The sequence below is a fragment of the Galleria mellonella genome, unplaced genomic scaffold (genome assembly GCF_026898425.1).
Source record: "Galleria mellonella isolate WM207_F2 unplaced genomic scaffold, CSIRO_AGI_GalMel_v1 utg425, whole genome shotgun sequence".
NCBI classification, from domain to species: Eukaryota; Metazoa; Arthropoda; class Insecta; order Lepidoptera; family Pyralidae; genus Galleria; species Galleria mellonella.
In genome coordinates this window covers 395,119-412,788 of record NW_026442098.1, presented here as the reverse complement: position 1 = coordinate 412,788, position 17,670 = coordinate 395,119, and the positions used below count along the sequence as shown (strand labels likewise).

The following is a 17,670-nucleotide window of genomic DNA, read 5'->3' as shown; positions in this document are numbered from 1 at the left end:
TAACGTTAAAAAGTTTATCAATCTCGTAAATTGAAATTTTATCTATAATTTATCGATATTAAAGTGTATAAAATATATTTATTATATCATCATCATCATCATCATATCAGCCTTTAACTGTCCACTGCTAAACATAAGCCTCCCCTTAGGGGGTTTTACCGGTAGTTTCCACGCTTGGCAGGCGGATTGGCAAAGGCAGTTGGGATTTGGAGATGTTTTGAGAGGAACGCTGCTGCCCATCCCTCGCCCTCCCTTAATTGCCTCTTATGACACCCACGGGAAAGTAAGGGGTAGCCTATTCTATGTATTATATAGCCAGCCATAGCCACACTGCCATTTTTATCATATATTTTACTAGATTTCCGATGGCAACAATCGTGGTAAGTCTAGATATCAACCTGTAGTACGTAAAAAGCATGTAACTCCTTGTGATTGCATAACATTGCTGCTTCATTGTATAATATGGAGACCCTTCAACTATGTTATTATATTATTATTGTACGTATCTATATGGGTATATCTTTACTGTTAAGTGTGTATATGTATGTATGTATGTGTGTATGTATGTATATATGTGTATGTACGTGTGTATCAGTGCTGTGGCAATTAAATTGCTGCAGCACATGCTGAGTGGTGGCCACGTTGGCAATAAATGTTTTCTTTCTTTCTTTCTAGTATAATAGATAATCAAGATTAAATTGATAAGTCTTTTTGTTATTTTTAGATCTTCCCTTTTATTTTCTAATAAAATTATAAATTTTCAACATACTACACTTTTAAAATACTTTTCTTAATAGAAGTACATTCAGACAGATATATACACCTCTATTTGCTTGCTGTCACCTCAGAATTTTTACCAATTCATACCAATTATGAATTCCGAGTCGGTGTCGGAGGTGTCGTTAAAAGGTATCGACGTAGTCCCGGCTTTCCCTGCTTCCCGGTCTGGCTCGCCTGCGCCCTCTGAAAGGTAATATACATAATACATTAGATGCAGCCCTTCGGCACTTGGTTCTCTCTGCCTACCCCGCAAGCGACTTCACATAAAAGGAGGAAAGGGATTATTAGTAATGGGATCTAACAACCCTGTTGTCCAATCCCATTGCTAGCAATATGGTATATATCAGGTCGACCTCCACGCGGTTTCCCTAGAAATCATCGCGGTTAATTCTTGTCGAATCACGATAGGCCGTCTGACTTGCTTTCATCCTCACCTATCATCTATCACTGGTGCCCCGCCAGCGTAATAATACCAATAGCGTAGGCGGAGTTACCATTCCATTTTCACACATTAAAAAAGTCGGCTGCTGAATTTCAACAATAACTCGTCACAAACTAAAGTCCCACCGCAACCATCTGGATGAGTGGCAGTCCACTACCGTGCGTTTTCAAGCCACTTTCTTCCACGCACAATCACTCTGTGGAATCAACTTCCAGCAGCAGTATTTCCGAACTGATACGATATCGTAACCTTTTTAAAAGGCCGGCAGCACACCTGCAATGCCTCTGGAATTGCGAGTGATCATGAGCGGCGGTAGTCACTTACCATCAGGTGAACTGCATGCTCGTTTGCTCCCGTGTTATAAAAAAAAATGTCGTACCCTCTTTCGGCGGCAGCGGCGTGGTAGTGGGCTTGGTAGAGTTATCATATTCCGTAGTGGTCCAAATATCGTACTCCGGCACCCACATCTTCTCGTCCAGCGGCTCGAACCCGAAATCAGTCATGTACGAGGGTCCCCTGTACTCGACGCGGGTCATGGAGAAGTCCTCGTAATAGGTGCCCTCCTCCCACTTCCACTCTTGGATGTCGAAGAGAGTCATGTTCTTCTGGAAACCCCATGCCACCATCTCGAAGGTGCACCGGTCCGAGAACATCAGGTATACTGATATGTCGAAAGTGGATCCTGGAAATGTTGGTTAAAATATCCTTTTTTAATGAGTGATAATGGAATGGTGACCCTAGCCTGCGTTATCAGTCCAGTGAGAGATGACAAATGCGTATAAAAGCAGTACAGTTAACTCATCGAGACGAATTCAACTAGAATTAACCACGATGCCGTGTGGTCCCTGGATAGAATGACCCCACTTCTTCTTTCCTGTGAATGTACTAAGAGAACGTAATGGTCAAGTGATAGGCAGCAGCGTCTCTCTTTAAACATCACCAAAGTCTGCGAATGCCAACCTGCTTACCAAGTGTGGCATCTAGTAGCAAAAGCCTCCCAATAGGAAGTAACCTATGTTCAATAGTGGACAGTTAACAGCTAATATGGATCAGGAGGGGGGAAAGGTATTGTTAGTAATGGGGTCTAATAGCCCCATTACTAGCAATATACCCTCTCAGGTTGACCTCCACGCGGTTCCCCCTGGAAACCATCATGTTTAATTCTTGTCGAATTCATCATGGTGGGCCAACTAACCTGCTTTCATTCTCACCTATCATCTTCCACTGGTGCCTCGTCGGTGTATACCGATAGTGCGCTGATTACCAATCCATTTTCACACATAAAAAAAAAGAAAAAAAATATGGATCAGGATGATTTCCAGGGAGAACCGCGCAGTCACCCTTTCCCGTGAGTATCGTAAGGGACAGATGGATGACTGAAGGAGGGCGGGGGATGAGTAGCAGTGTCCAGTTTTAAATGTCTCTAAAGCGTGACTGCGGTTACCAATCCGCCTACCAAGCGTGGCGACTACTGCCAAAAATCCCAAGGGGGAGGCTTATGTTTAGAAGTGGACAATTAAAGGCTGATATGATCTTGCGGAAGATAACACCTAGTTCTAGTTTGTCTATTATAGTTCTATAAAGGCAGTCGAAGATTAATGGCTAATGTGGAAGGTTGTGGAACTTCTGGTAGTTATAGTGGTGATCAATCTGCGAGTGTTGGCACTCCACACACATACTAATTGTAGCGGAATTAAAATAATTGTAGTCGCATAACCAGTGTTGGCCGCGTGGTCCTGGTATAGAATAATAGGCCACCCCCTTCCTTTTCCATGAATATCGTAAGTGGCGATTAAGGGAGGGCGAGGGTTGGGCAACAGCGTACTTATTAACACATCTCTAAAGCCTGACCTCTTCAAAACGGCCATACAGCAGTCTATTGTGGAATGCTCTAGCGGTGAACAGAAGTAGATGAAGACATATTGCGAGGACTTCAATCGCGAAGGAGGGCCTCACCGATGATCCACTGTCATTGTGAAAACCACGACTACTCTGTCAAGAGTGTACGACTGAAGAGAGAGAGAGAAAGCCTGATTGCGGTTGCTAATCCATTTGTCAATCATGGTTACTGGCCAAACCCCCCAAGAAGAGGCTTATATTCAGCAGTCGACAGTTAAAGGCTGATAGATGATGATGATGAACCAGTATTGAATGTAACTCACTTTTGTACGCGTGGCACGCGGGCCCGTAGCTCTCCCGCGGGCAGTAGTGCTTCACCCGCATCTCGGAGACGGCTGACGCGTTCACCAGCTCTAAGGTCAGGCACGTGTACTCGATGTTCTCATATATCGTCATCTGTTCTCACAAAAAAACACCGGTCTAGTGTGAGTTTCACTCGCCGAGGGTTCCGTGTACAAAATATAGCTATAATTAGGTTTTAGACTTATGTTTTTTATCTGGGGTGCCCATTAATTGTGTGAGGATTTTATATGAGTAATAATGAAATGGCAACCCTGCTGTGCTATTGGTTTATGCCAGTGGAGCACCAGTAAGGGATATTGTTTTAAATCGGTAATATGTACTGAAATGTTAACCCCGCCTGCGCTATCGGTATACGCTGGCGGGGCACCAGTTAGTGATAAAAAGTGAGGTTAGTTACCCCACCGCAACGAATTCAACGAGAATTAATCACGATGGTCTCCAAGGAAAAACTCGTAGAGGCCGAGCTGACTAGGTATATTGCTAACAATGGGGCGGCTAATCCCCAATACTAAAATCTCAAAAAAGGGATGTTGGGCCAGGATGCTTTTATCAGTTGGCCCATCATAATAAATTTAGCATAAATTAACGGTACTTTCAGAAACGTGGTATATATATATATATATATTGTTCTGACTTTTTTGGGTGATTTTCAACAAGGAATAACTCGGAAAAATGGTCGTATTGTAAATCTAAAAAAAGAATATTGTAGCTCTCAGTGTCTAACTTTCATATGTTACTTCCTCAACTAATACCCTGCTATACATACCGTCAGCATGAGCGGGTACATCATCCCATCATCATCATCATCCATAAAGCAAGAAATATAGTGTGGGCGGTCCTTACGTTGTACGTAAGGAACTGGTACTGGTTGTTGTCGGTCCTGAGCACGATGGCCTCCCGGTACACGAGGTTCCGCTGCTCCTCCGGGTCACAGTCGCCGAAACGCTGCACTACGTGCGTGCCGCCGTCCGCTGGAATTTTTTTTTATAGAGACATAGTTCAAACATTTACACATATGGGTCCTTCACAGTAGCCCGTTTGCAAAAGCTTCAATTACTCGACCAGCTATGGAGAAGATTATGCTTGGGGTTCGTTTGCGTGATAGAATCCGAAATGACGATATCCGCAGAAGAACCAAAGTGACCGATATAGCCCGAAGGATAAGAAAGCTGAAGTGGCAATGGGCTGGTCATATAGCCTGAATAACCGATAACCGATGGGAAAGAACAGTTTTCGAATGGCAACCCTGACGGTCAAACACAACGATTGTCCCCCACTAGATGGACAGACGACTTCAAATGCATTGCAGGGAGTTAGTGGATGCAGGTGGCTCGGGAATACCCCTAATGGCAGTCTATGGGGGATGCGTATGTTCAGCAGTGGACAGTTAATAGCTGATCTGATGAATGATGATGATAAATGTTGGAACTTATTAGAATAAAATATTTTTGTACCTTATTTTCTTTTCTCTATTCTTCTTATTTATTATTAGTTTAATTCTTCTTCTTTCTTGCGATACGTCCCAATTATTATATGGGTTCGGCGTTATATGTTTTTTATCTATATTACAAAAAAAATTGGCTTAGTTTTACGACCGGCCGTCTGTCTGACGTCAATCCTCGTCATTCCTAAACGTCCTCTATAGGAATAGGTATTAGAATCAAGTTTACTTGAATTAAAAATATTATTGTTTTTATGAAAGGTGTAATACTTACATCGCAAGACGTACTTCTGCGGGGACACCTTGGAGATGGTGAGCCGCTGGAACCTGTTGAGGCTGGCCTCCAGCCAGGGGTAGTAGCTCATCATGTCCAGGAAGCGGGAGGGGGCGCCGCAGCCAGGCCCGCGGACGCCCAGCCCCAGCTCACATTACCAGTACACAATTACAAATTAATTTTAATAATTTCTGATTGTATTACACAAAAAAAAATCTAATTGTGTAATCAAATCGGTTTCAGTAGGTTAGTTTTTAAATTTTTTTTTTATACAACTTAGAATGGCAAACAAGCTGACAGCCCACCTAATGGCAAGTGGTAACCGTCGCCTATAGACATGAGCAGTACCATGTGTCAACTTTGATAGGTGGAGCACATCAATGAAAGAAGAGCTTAGATGGAGCCATGGACATAACAGAGTATACAGGCTCAGCCTAGTTCGGTAGCTAGTAGATGTAACTAGGTGTAAAATGTTATTAAATAAAGCATTATCGATTATACTGTTTCGCCCATGATACCCCCCATGCGTTGCCATTCCTGAGGACTCAGATGTTATTCCTCTGTACCCAGTAAATTCACGCCACATCCAACCCTTCAAATCGAAACACAGCCATGCAAACACAACTGTTTCACGGTTGAAACACGAATAGGACAGAAGTACCCGAGCAATCGACTTTTGTACAAATCAAAATAACTAATTTTGCCACAATTGAAGTTAACTTATTTTGTAGAAATTATTTTATTTATCTATTTATTTATACTTTTGCACACATTGGAAAATGTCTACAGGGCGGACTTGATGCCTGATGGCAATCGCTACCAGTCAACTATCAGTCTAATTTTAATACCCTATTTATTTTAAAACCACCCCTGTATTACAACGCATAGACTTTTTTTTTTTGTTTTATTTCATGTAATACAAGAGTAGGTTTTAAAATAGATTGGATTTAAAAAGCAAACAAACTAAAATTTTGGTGTAAAATTGAAAAATTAAAAACAGATAGTTTGAAATGAAATGAAATGAGTTTATTTGCATTGAACAGTTTAAAATTATAACAAGCCACGTGGTATTATGTTGGCACCTGTTTAGTTGCCTTCAAAGATGTAGGCATGCAAATATTTTACATTTTATATAAAAAATCGGTTTTGTATGAGAATCACTAGTTTGGATTAATTTAAATAGATGGCGATGTGGTGACACGAAGTTCATTGGGTCATCTTATATGTGATAAAGATTTAGCTTCGCAAAGACAGCAGCTTTAATCGTAACGGACTAATATGGGAGGTAGGGGGGAAGGGATTGTTAGTAATGAGGTCTAACAGCTCCATTGCTAGCAATATACCCTCTCAGGTCGACCTCCACGCGGCTCCCTCTGGAAACCATCATGGTTAATTCTTGTCGAATTCACCATGGGGGGCCAGCATTCATTCTCACCTATCATCTTCCACTGGTCCCTCGTCGGTGTATACCGATAGTGCAAGCGGGGTTCTTTCCATTTTCATCCATTAAAAAATATATGGGAGCGTTCACGAGTATGACGAATTTCACGTACCAGCTGCCACCGTCCCCAGGCGTCGCGGGCGGTGAGCGCGGCGCCCGCGTCCCACACGCAGGGCCGCTCGTCCTGCACGCACACTGCACATGCAACGTGCGGCGGCCGCATCCGCCGGCTGTACAGCTAGTGAGGCGCACAGGGGGGAAGGAATTGTTTTTTTTTAATCGCTGATGATGGAATAGTAACCTCGCTTACACTAAGGGTATACACTGGCGGGGCACCAGTGACTGATGATAGAGTAGGATGAAAAAACAGGTCAGTTAGCCCATCGTGATGAATACACTTGGAATTCAGCACGATGGTTTCCAGGGGGGACTATATAGAGGTCGACCTGGTTGAATATATTGCTAGCAATGGGGCCCTTAGTCTCCAGTATTAACAATAACCCGGGAAGGGATTGTCAGTAATGCGGACCACCAGTCCCACTGCTAGCCTATCCTATTTGACCCCTACCTCTAGAGATTTATTATAAGTATAGATAATTATCTATACTTATAATAAATCTGTAGAGAGGTCAATTCTGTACATGAAATATATTTCCAAAATAAATATCAGCGGGTGATAAGTGATCGATACTGATGTCAAAAATGCAATCAGTAAAATTTTTGTCTGTCGTTATAGAAACAAAAACTACTAGACGGATTTTAACAAAACTTGGTACAATTATTCTTCATACTCCTGGGCAGGTTATACTATACTTATCATCACGCTACGATCAATAGGAGCAGAGCAGTGAGGGGAAATGTTGAGAAAACGGTAGAAGTTACTCCATTTTTTAAGCTTCCGTCGCGTGTGCAGCCTTAATGGCCACTTTTTAAAATGTAAAAATGTCCACCCGTGCGACGCCGGGACGGGCCGCTAGTAATGTAATATTTGTATTGTATCTCTCTCACTCACATTGGCTGTAATGTAGAAATCCTTACACAAACTGCCCGGCACGTGCCATACGGGGAGCACTTCCTTCTGTAGATTATTGTAATCTGTAACAAAACTATATCTGTAATCTATAGCATAAGAAGGCCGTGTAAGATTCTTAACAATGGAAACCAAGGGCCCTATTGCCGCCCTAGACGGACGTATGTCGACCAAATAGGCGACGTACTGAAGAAGGGCCAAATTAAAAGTACCCGTAACCGGCGAGCGTGTATGAAAAGATTGATGAATGTGGAGGAAGCGAAAGAGGTTTTGTTTGAACCGAAGCATTTGGCGTTCCATTGTTTTTGCCTACCCTAATGGGAGACAGGCGTGACAGATATGTATGTATGTATGTATGGGCCCTATTAAACTAACAATATACTTAACCAGGTCGACCTCCACGTGGTCCCCCTGGAAACCATCGTGCTAAATTCCAAGTGTATTCATCACGATAGGTTAACTGACCTGTCTCTTTATCCTCACGTATCATCATTCACTGGTGCCCCGCCAGTGTATACCGACAGCGCAAGCGAGGTTGTCTTTCCATTTTCATCCATTCAAATCCCAGCCCTCGAGAATAACGACTTAGGTGTGCCATGGGCATCACAGTACATTCTGTGATGTTTACATCTATAGGCGTCGGAGATCACTCCGCGGTTTCAGAGATTCAGAAATGTTTCCTCCATAAATCCTCAGGTTATGGAATGAGTTCCTTGTCGAGGTTTTTCCAAGAGTCTACGACATGGAGTGCTTCAAAAAAGAGATAAAGAGATTTCTTAAGTGTCAAAGCGCGTGTAATAGCCCTGATATTGCAGACGTTCCTAGGCCACGGTAACCGCTTACTGTCAAGTGAATTTGCCACCTCAGTTGTACAAAATGGTGCTTATTTAGTGTTGTAAGTTGCGAAAAACATACCATCTTTGAATTTGACGACGTAAAACTCCGGGTTCCTCAGCATATCGGGCGGGGGACACAGCGGTTTTATATCTTCTGTAACAAAATCAACCGAAATCATAAACGCCAAAGGGAAACTTGGTACAAAACTCGTCTACTTTGATACCTTAATTCCACTCGTATGTGTGGTGTTGACAACATAAATAATAATTTATAAAATATTTTTTACACATGGTAACATCGGTTGCTTCTGTCAACCTAACACACGCCATATCCCACCCTAAACACAACTGAAGTGCAGGGGTACGAAATCTCATTTCATATAATCTATATCATCATCTCTATCATTCAGCCATTATCTGCCGGTTTTGATTCCAAAGTTTGGTTGTGTGTAGGAGAAAATGCCTTGAAAAACGCACGGTGGAGGACCGCCACTCATCCAGAAGGTTGGGATGGAACTTTAGTTTGTGGCGGGTTGTACGATGATGAAACTCAGCAGCAGGTATCAATCCGTACAATTCTGAAATTGATTTCAGCTAATTTCTTTTAGGAGTAATGGAAGAGGAATGTTGCGTGGGTTTGGTTATTTGGAGAGGATGGATAAAAGAAGAATTACGAAAGAGATTTATCGAACAAGAATGAATGGAGATGTCGGTAAGGGCCGCCCTAGACGGACGTATGTCGACCAAATAGGCGACGTGCTGAAGATGGGCCAAATTAAAAGTACCCGTAATCGGCGAGCGTGTATGAAAAGATTGATGAATGTGGAAGAAGCGAAAGAGGTTTGTTTGAATCGAAGAATTTGGCATTCCATTGTTTCTGCCTACCCTAATATGAGATAGGCGTGACAGATATGTATGTATGTATGTATGAGTAGTGGATAGAAGTCAGTGGAGTATACTTACTGTCCCTAACAGGATCTCGCAGTTGTACCAGCGCAACTGTATTGTACGTCTCTCTATATTCAGGGTGCAAGAGGTAGTTACGGACGCGGCGACCATCCGACGACCAGTCCTCGCCCAGAAGCACCCGCGAATTAGTTCTGTACAGCAAACATTGATAATGTTTAATTCGGAATTCAAAATATGAGAATCAAAAATTGTATATTCAAAATATGAGATTTAAAATTCGAATAACGATATTTAAAAATTCTAAATTCAAGATTTTAAATCGAGATTCATAATATGTAATTAAGTGGTCGCCTCGAATTATTTATTTTTGTTTTTATTGTATTAAAATGTGAATAAATATATACAGTTAAACTTTTTTGACACTACATAGACAACTGACTTACTATTATTTTTTTTATACCACTGAGATGGCAAACAAAATAATATTTGTTTGTTTATTTATTACTTCTAAACACGTAAATTGCTTAACCAATCACTATGGAATTTGGTATACACGTACTATATGAGATGGGGAAGGACATAAGTAACTTTTTATCACAGTCAGTGAATCTCGGTTACGCGGACGAAGCCGTAAGTGAAACCAAGTTACATATGTTACAAGAAATCAGTAGATGCTCAGGATCGTTCCTTATAGCAGTCTATAGTGGATGTCTATAGTATTATCTGTGCCTATGATCAGCAATTGCCTCACTCTGCATGTTCTACCGTTTGTACAACGGATTGTGCTCAGAGGAATTGTTCAATATGATGCCCACGGCCACTTTCTACCTCGTACGGCTGGCCATCGACAACCAGTTCATCCTTGATGAAACAGCCTCAATGGTCGCGTACTGCGCGGTTTTAGAGATGTTTCCTCCCACGAACACTCAGGTTGTGGAATGAGCTCTCTGCCGAGGTTTTCCCATGAGACTACAGCATGGGGTTCTTCAAAAGGGGGGTAAAGAGGTTTCTTCAGGGTAACGCAAGCGTAATACCTCTGATATTGCAGGTGTTCATAGGCTACGGTAACCACTTACCATCAGGTGGGCCGTATGCTTGTTCGCCACCTCAGTGGTATAAAAAAATGTGCAAATAATAATTGAAATGATGATCATAAATTGTTGACGTTTACCTAAAATTCTCTTTAGGCATGGGCCCAATGTCCGCGGCGACTGCTATCACGAACTCCTCTTGTATGAGAGCCACTGTTGTCACCGCTCTGCTCTCACCAACGTCGCCATCTGTTTTAAAATTTAACTCATATAATATTAATTGTGTAAAATAAATAAAAGAAATAATTTATTCAAAGAATCATACTAATACTAAACTAATCACACAAAACAAAGAAAAAAAAATTTTTGCAGCGTTGCCATTCCTGAGGACTCAGATGTTATTCCTCTGTATCCAGTAAATTCACGCCATATCCCACCCTTCAAACCGAAACACAGCCATGCAAACACAACTTCACGTCTACTAACTAACTGTCCTATTCGTGTTTCAACTTCACGATTTAAACACGAATGGGACAGATGTGCCTAAGCAAACGTGAATGGCGTGAATTTACAGGGACAGAGGGAGACTTTGTACAAAAGTCGAATGGCAACGCATGGGGGGTATCATGTCCGAAACAGTGGACATAACAGTGAAGCAGTTGTGTTTGATAACTGTGTTGCCATTCCTGAGGACTTATGGCGTGATTCCTCCGTACAGTAAATAACACTATGTCCCACCATTCAAACTGAAACGCAGCCATGCAAACACAACTGCTTTACGGTTGAAACACGAATGGGATGGACAGATGTTTATTTATAACTATTTTTAGTCTACTATTCTTAATCTATATTTATTATGTCTTATAATTTTTGCATTTTTTTAATGTATAAACACTAATTTTATTTATTAAATAATACGTCAAGATACATTTTATAAGTAAATATATACAAAACATATAAAAACTTGGCCCCTTTTTTAGGCTCTATTTAATCTAAGAGAGTAACCTATTCTATGCCGTGATCACTTCATTTAAATGCGGAGCCTAAAATTAATGAATTAATATTACAAATTTAATACTCACAATTAACATAGTAGAGTATCCCCAGCCACGGGTACTCGGTCAACTCGACGTCGCCTTGCCGCACGTGCAGCGTGCGGTCAACCCCGCAATCTATTAGGTCGAGCTCCACGCCATAGGTCATTGACACTGTAAAAATTTAAATTTTTTGGTTCTTTGTAGTATGAACTCGAAATCTACTTAACTTGTGTGTTGTGTGTTCCATTCGTGTTTCTACCGTGAAGCAGTTGTGTTTGCATGGCTGTGTTTCGGTTTGAAGGGTGGGATATGGCGTGAATTTACTGGGTACAGAGGAATGACACCTGAGTCATCAGGAATGGCAACGCATGGGGGGTATCATGGGCAAAACAGTATACTCTGTTATGTCCATGGTACTGCTCATGTCTATGGGCGACGGTTACCACTTTCCATCAGGTGGGCCGTCAGCTTGTTTGCCATTCTAAGTTGTATAAAAAAAAAAAAACTTGTTTTAAAAATACTTTTACCTGTAGAAAATTATATTATCATCGAGTAATCTTATTGGTAGTATAGTTTTTATATACTATGCAACATAGAATGGCAAACAAGCTGACGGTCCACCTGATGGAGAGTGAATCCACCAGAAGGAGACTTTGTACAATAGTCGTATTGCTTGGACACCTCTGTACCATTCGTGTTTCAACCGTAATGCAGTTGTGTTTGCACGGCTGTGTTTCGGTTTGAAGGGTGGGATATGGCGTGAATTTAAAAGGAACAGTGGAATAACACCCGAGTTCTCAGGAATGGCAACGCATGGGGGGTATCATGGGCGAAACAGTATACACCGTTATGTCCATGATACTGCTCATGTCTATAGGCGACGGTTACCACTTTCCATCAGGTGGGCTGTCAGCTTGTTAGCCATTCTAAGTTGTATAAAAAAAAACATCTGACGGAGTTATGAGGTGACAAACATACAAAAAATACAATCTATTGAAGAACCTCCTTTTTGAAGTTGGTTGAAAACAATTGCTCCAAAAATTTTCAAAATACCGTAAACAATAAAGAAGACAAATGAAAAATAACAACTATTCAATAAAAGTGTGATATAGTTAACCAACTTACCTTGAAGGGCAATTCCAATAAACACTTTATACATTGCTATAAATGTACAAATTTTCATTATCGTTCGAAAATAAAATCACAAGTTTATGCACTTTTTTTTTCACTATTAACTGAAGGTTACGCTGGTTTTATTTATAAGTCATTATTACTATTCACATTTTAACCCTTAAAAGCCCGATTTTTTAAATCAAATTAAAAAACATATAAGTGTACCCTTTACTGTGTTTACTAATGGGGAAAAATAGTAAAAAAAAATCAAAACGATATTTTTATATATTTATTTTGAAAAAAAAAAAAAACATTAGGTAACATGTAAACTAAATAATGTAAAATGTAAATATTACAATAAAATCGATTGTAGGCGCCCAATGCGATTTATAACCACGGTATCAAGTTGCCAGTGGTTGACACGCTTGCCAGGCGATTTGGCAACCGCAGTTAGGCTTTAGAGATGTTCTAAGAGGGACGCTACTGCCCTCGTGTTAGTCGCCTACGATACTCATGGGAAACGAGTGGCTTATTCTGTACAGGGACTTGCACGACCACAAATACTTGTGTTGAATGATAAATGTTCAAACGAGATATAAAAAAAAAAGAAATCTTGACATTTCTATGATGTATTTATAAATATTATTAATTATATTATGTGTTTGCGCCTTTCCCTTTTGTGTGTATAAATTTATGGGTGCAGGAACTCTTCAATAACTCGTTTATTGTTACTTTTGTGAAATATGAGTTTATTATAAGAAATATTATTATGATCAATCGTTTGCTAATTATAGAGAGCGAGAGAGTGAAGTTCATGTCTATCACCGCAGTAGCAGACCGTCGAAGTCTCACTTCACTCCGTTGACGTTTTATCCATTTTACTCAATAGATGGCACCAACAACAATGTATTTGTATTTGTTACTTGTAAAAATACAAATACAATGTCAACACAATGCTGTATTGTAGCGAATAAAAATAAATTAAAATTGATAACTTGTTATAATAGATACCTATCAAGTATTACGACACACACTCAACGGCGATCGGATCGGCCCACCTAGTACGACGCAAGAAGGTGCGCTACCGAGAAAGACACCTGCGTCGAGTCAGCATTTCAATTCCCACACCAAAAATACCCATTTCCTTTATGTTTGATTCGATATAACTTCACTTACGGATCACACATCGATCTGAACACACTTATTATTGTAATAATTAATTTTAGAATTAAATTTAGTTATATTTATAAAATTTGATTTTTTTTGGGTCTTCCGCCAGCTACTTCAATAACTAACTATTGCAACTGTAGAGGAATGTCTATATTTACATAACATTACGTGTATTTTATTAATACTGATGTCCGATTGTTTTTATGTTATGGAATGCTTTTCCTGCAGTACTGGAATAACATGGTCATGCATTTTGAACAAAGATGCAGTTTGAAAACATTATTGTAATGTTTGACACTGTATTTGCGAATCTTTAAATAAACTAGGTCAACAATGATGTATAAGTTAATATTAATAACTTAATAATGCTCAAAGTTTTAGTAATTTGCCATCTGGTGACACTGCACAGCACCCACTTCCAAATTAACTTAGAAAAGTTCATTTCGGAACCTGTTATTATATATATATATATATATATTATAAATCGCAAGCCTTTACAGAAATAGTACCTACATACCTGCATCTTTATTGCCGACGTTTCGACATGGATTGCACCACGTCGTGGTCATGACAGTCCTGTCGTGTCTTTTACATCGAGTTAAGTGCCGATTGTATATTAAAAATATGTGTAAACAACGTGAAAGTTTAAAATTAACTAGTCACCAGTGGACAGTTAACAACTCATGATAACGATGATGTGATGAACATATATGGATCTCTGTGATAAGAGGTTACTAATAAAACCATACATAATTGAAAAAAAAAATGCTAACCGCGAGTTTAAAATTATAGTAACATTTCTATCTGGAAAATTCAGAGAAATGGACAAAGAAATTAGTACAACAGAAATAAAAAAACAATTGTTTCAGATTACTTTTATATTATCATTTCAAATCATGTACTCTCTTACTGTTTACTACCACCATAACTATATGACAGTGAGTCAATATTCAAAATTGGTATGTATATTCCAAAGTTCATACTAAAAAAACAATCATACATAAAAAATATTTCGTCTACCCACATATTGGACTAACTCACGCACTTCTCAAGCCAGTAACCTTTCTGTATGCACTAAAATGTTCTAGATATTGGTATATGGTGTCTATGGGAGCATAAATTTCGTTCATCCTGCTGAGGAGATGCTGAGGTGGCTGCACAGTTATTGAGGGTCCAAGTAGACCTTGCAGGAACTCTCGGAGCAAACCCCACACTGCATTTGCCATGACACACGGCCGATATTCAACCTGAAAGAGAAAACAATGGTTTTTAAACAACTATCAAAAGAAAGTAGTCAATTCATCTGATTTTATTTTACGCAATTCTGAAATAATATTCATAATTTTTTTGTAAAGTGCTAATTTGCAACAAATCTTAAAGGTATGGTAGGACCTACTTATGACAGTACAGAATCCTAAAAATGCAAATTGTTTTTTTTTTCTTTTTTTTCTTTGATTTAAAAAAACACATAATTTCATAATTTTTAAATGTTAGTAGTTTCATAATCCGGCACAAAGGACTAAAATGAAAGAATCGGTCAACTGCACAATTCTGTAAGGTCCTTAAATAAAATGGCGGATGTCACAAAACATCCAGTTAAATAAAGATTCCCCATGTGATGATAGAGTACAAGTGTTTCTAAAAATAAAATATATTGCCAAGATATTGAGCTTCATATCTACACTAATACTATAAAGATGAAAGGTTTGATTGTTTGTTTGTAATGGATACACTTCTCAACTGATTTTAAAATTTCTTTCTCCTATATATAGAAAGCTACTTATCTTTAATATGTATATATTTATAATCTATATATTTTTATTTATGGTTATTCACACATTCACACACACATTCGCGCACACGCACATTCACACACACGCACGCGCGCGCACGCACGCACGCACGCACGCACGCACGCACGCACGCACACACACAATTTCACTGAACCCATAAATTATTGTTTCTCTAAAATTATGGGCTCCATTGTAATTTTTGTTTTTGTATTTGTTACTTCTCTGTTTCATATTGTTTCACAAAATATGTAAAACAACAACATATGGAAGAGGGCACTAACTCCTGAAACACAGGTTCTACCTCGGGAGTTAGGGACTTAAAACTATATTGTACCAAAGAGTGAAATAAAGATTATTTATTTATATTTATTTATTGTATAAAATTTGCAATTACCTCAATTAATATTCCTTTAAAATTCTGATTCATAGTCACCGAGCCAAACTTCACACAAAAATCTCCAAGCTCAAACCTGGGCCCTTTGCTCTCTATTTTAGTTTGTTTCTTCGATGTGTAGTGCTGGGAAAGCTTCATCATCAGCAAGTCGAAGAGACCATCGGCAATGACATGGATGTTCTTTGTACCACTCTCAAGGATTGAAAACACAGAAGCTGGCTGTTCAGAGTTGTGCAGAATGTGGACTGTTTTTGTTGATCCTGTAAAAGGAAAATGACATATTAATAAAAACTGGAGAGAAGGGATTAATAGTGATGGAAACTTCATTCAAACCATTCTTTGGAATCAACTTCCAGCAGCAGTATTTCTGAACTGATACGACAACATAACCTTCAAGAGTATATTCCTTTTTAAAAGGCCGGCAGCACACCTGCAATGCCGCCGATGTTGTAGGTGATCATGGGTGGTGGTAGTCACTTACCAGGTGAGCCGCATGCTTGTTTGCCCCCTTTTCATAAAAGTTTCTTCTTCTTCTACTTTAATATATATGGCTGCCACTAATTGATTGTTGGTGATTTTTGCCAATGCCATGGTTGGATGTTATCTAGTAGGATTATTAGGGAGTATATTTGAGCATCAAATATATAAAAATAAATTATAGACTTACCTCCTTATTCTTAAAAATGTCAAACATCTAATTAAGCTATTTTAGGTTTTGTTACATTTTTTCTTGTGCTTTTCATTCTTTTATATTTTCATTCTAAAAAAATGTGATATAACTCCAATAGTTAAAATTTGTATGTTTTAATTTTTATGAACATGAAACCAATAAATATAGCTAACCAAAAGAGTCACAGTATCTAAGTATCTTATCAAGAGAAGGATCTACCACTGAAAATAAATGTTTTACTGAAGGAAACTGACATTGAAAAATGACAAAATTTAAAATATCCCATTTAAATAATGGCCATTGATTATGATTTTATTTTGCAGTATGACTTTTTTTAATGGATGATAGTGAAATGATGACCCCGCTGACACTATTGATATATGCTGGCGGAGCACCAGTAAATGAGAGGCTAGGATGAATGCAGATCGGTAAGGCTACTGATATATTCATCAAGAATTAACCAAGACATATAGATAATTTCTAAGGGGAACCGCGTGGAAATACAACTGATAGAGTATATTGCTAACACTGGAGTTGTTGGATCCCAATTACTAACATTCCCTTTTTTCTTGTAGTACGAGTTTATAATAAGAATACATACCCATTTGTGGGAGAGATAAATAACTTTCGCAATCCACAAGAAACTGCCCTTGCTGTGTTGCTCCAAGCGCTAGAATACGCTTAGTTAATAGTTCTATTACGTAGGTACCGGTTTTATGTTCCGGTACTGGGTACTGCTGTAACCTACAAAATAAGGCCTTATTAAAAAAAAAATAAACTTATGCGTTTTTAATTTTATTATACATTTAACTTACACTGTAACCCCCATTTTATACTATATTTCTACTTCAGTTTTCAATTTCTTTTTGCGGTTCGGTCGACAGTAAGGTTAAGATTTTCATTAAGTTCGTTCAATACAAAAACAAACCACAAAAATATAACGTTTGGTTTAGACAAATTTGATTTATATTAACTTTAAAGTAAAATATACCGTCTGGTATTATAAAAACTTATAAAATTATTTGTTATTGTTTTGGCTTGGCTTTAAGTAGCTGGTAGATTTTTTTCTTTCTGACAACCACAAGTCTGTCAGTGTCAACGTTAACA

The 17,670-nt window shown here is 39.0% G+C and overlaps 2 protein-coding genes across 2 annotated transcripts; both read right to left on the bottom strand.

Annotated features, from left to right (window-relative positions):
* Positions 1 to 177: 177 nt before the first annotated feature.
* LOC113509352 (uncharacterized) lies at positions 178 to 11,629 on the bottom strand. Its single transcript, XM_026892667.3, has 11 exons — positions 11,469 to 11,629; positions 10,527 to 10,635; positions 9,410 to 9,546; positions 8,526 to 8,600; positions 7,593 to 7,675; positions 6,693 to 6,818; positions 5,140 to 5,287; positions 4,268 to 4,395; positions 3,385 to 3,517; positions 1,602 to 1,904; positions 178 to 963 (listed from the first exon to the last, which is right to left on the bottom strand). Exons 1-11 carry the CDS (start codon positions 11,587 to 11,589, stop codon positions 854 to 856), a joined length of 1,473 nt encoding a protein of 490 aa, XP_026748468.2. The 5' UTR covers positions 11,590 to 11,629; the 3' UTR covers positions 178 to 853.
* A 2,937-nt stretch (positions 11,630 to 14,566) lies between these two features.
* On the bottom strand, positions 14,567 to 17,653 carry LOC113509402 (mediator of RNA polymerase II transcription subunit 20). The gene is made up of 4 exons (XM_026892737.3): positions 17,379 to 17,653; positions 17,165 to 17,307; positions 15,894 to 16,153; positions 14,567 to 14,953 (listed from the first exon to the last, which is right to left on the bottom strand). The coding sequence occupies exons 1-4, from the start codon at positions 17,390 to 17,392 to the stop codon at positions 14,744 to 14,746; spliced, it is 627 nt and encodes a 208-aa protein (XP_026748538.1). The 5' UTR covers positions 17,393 to 17,653; the 3' UTR covers positions 14,567 to 14,743.
* Positions 17,654 to 17,670: the final 17 nt, after the last annotated feature.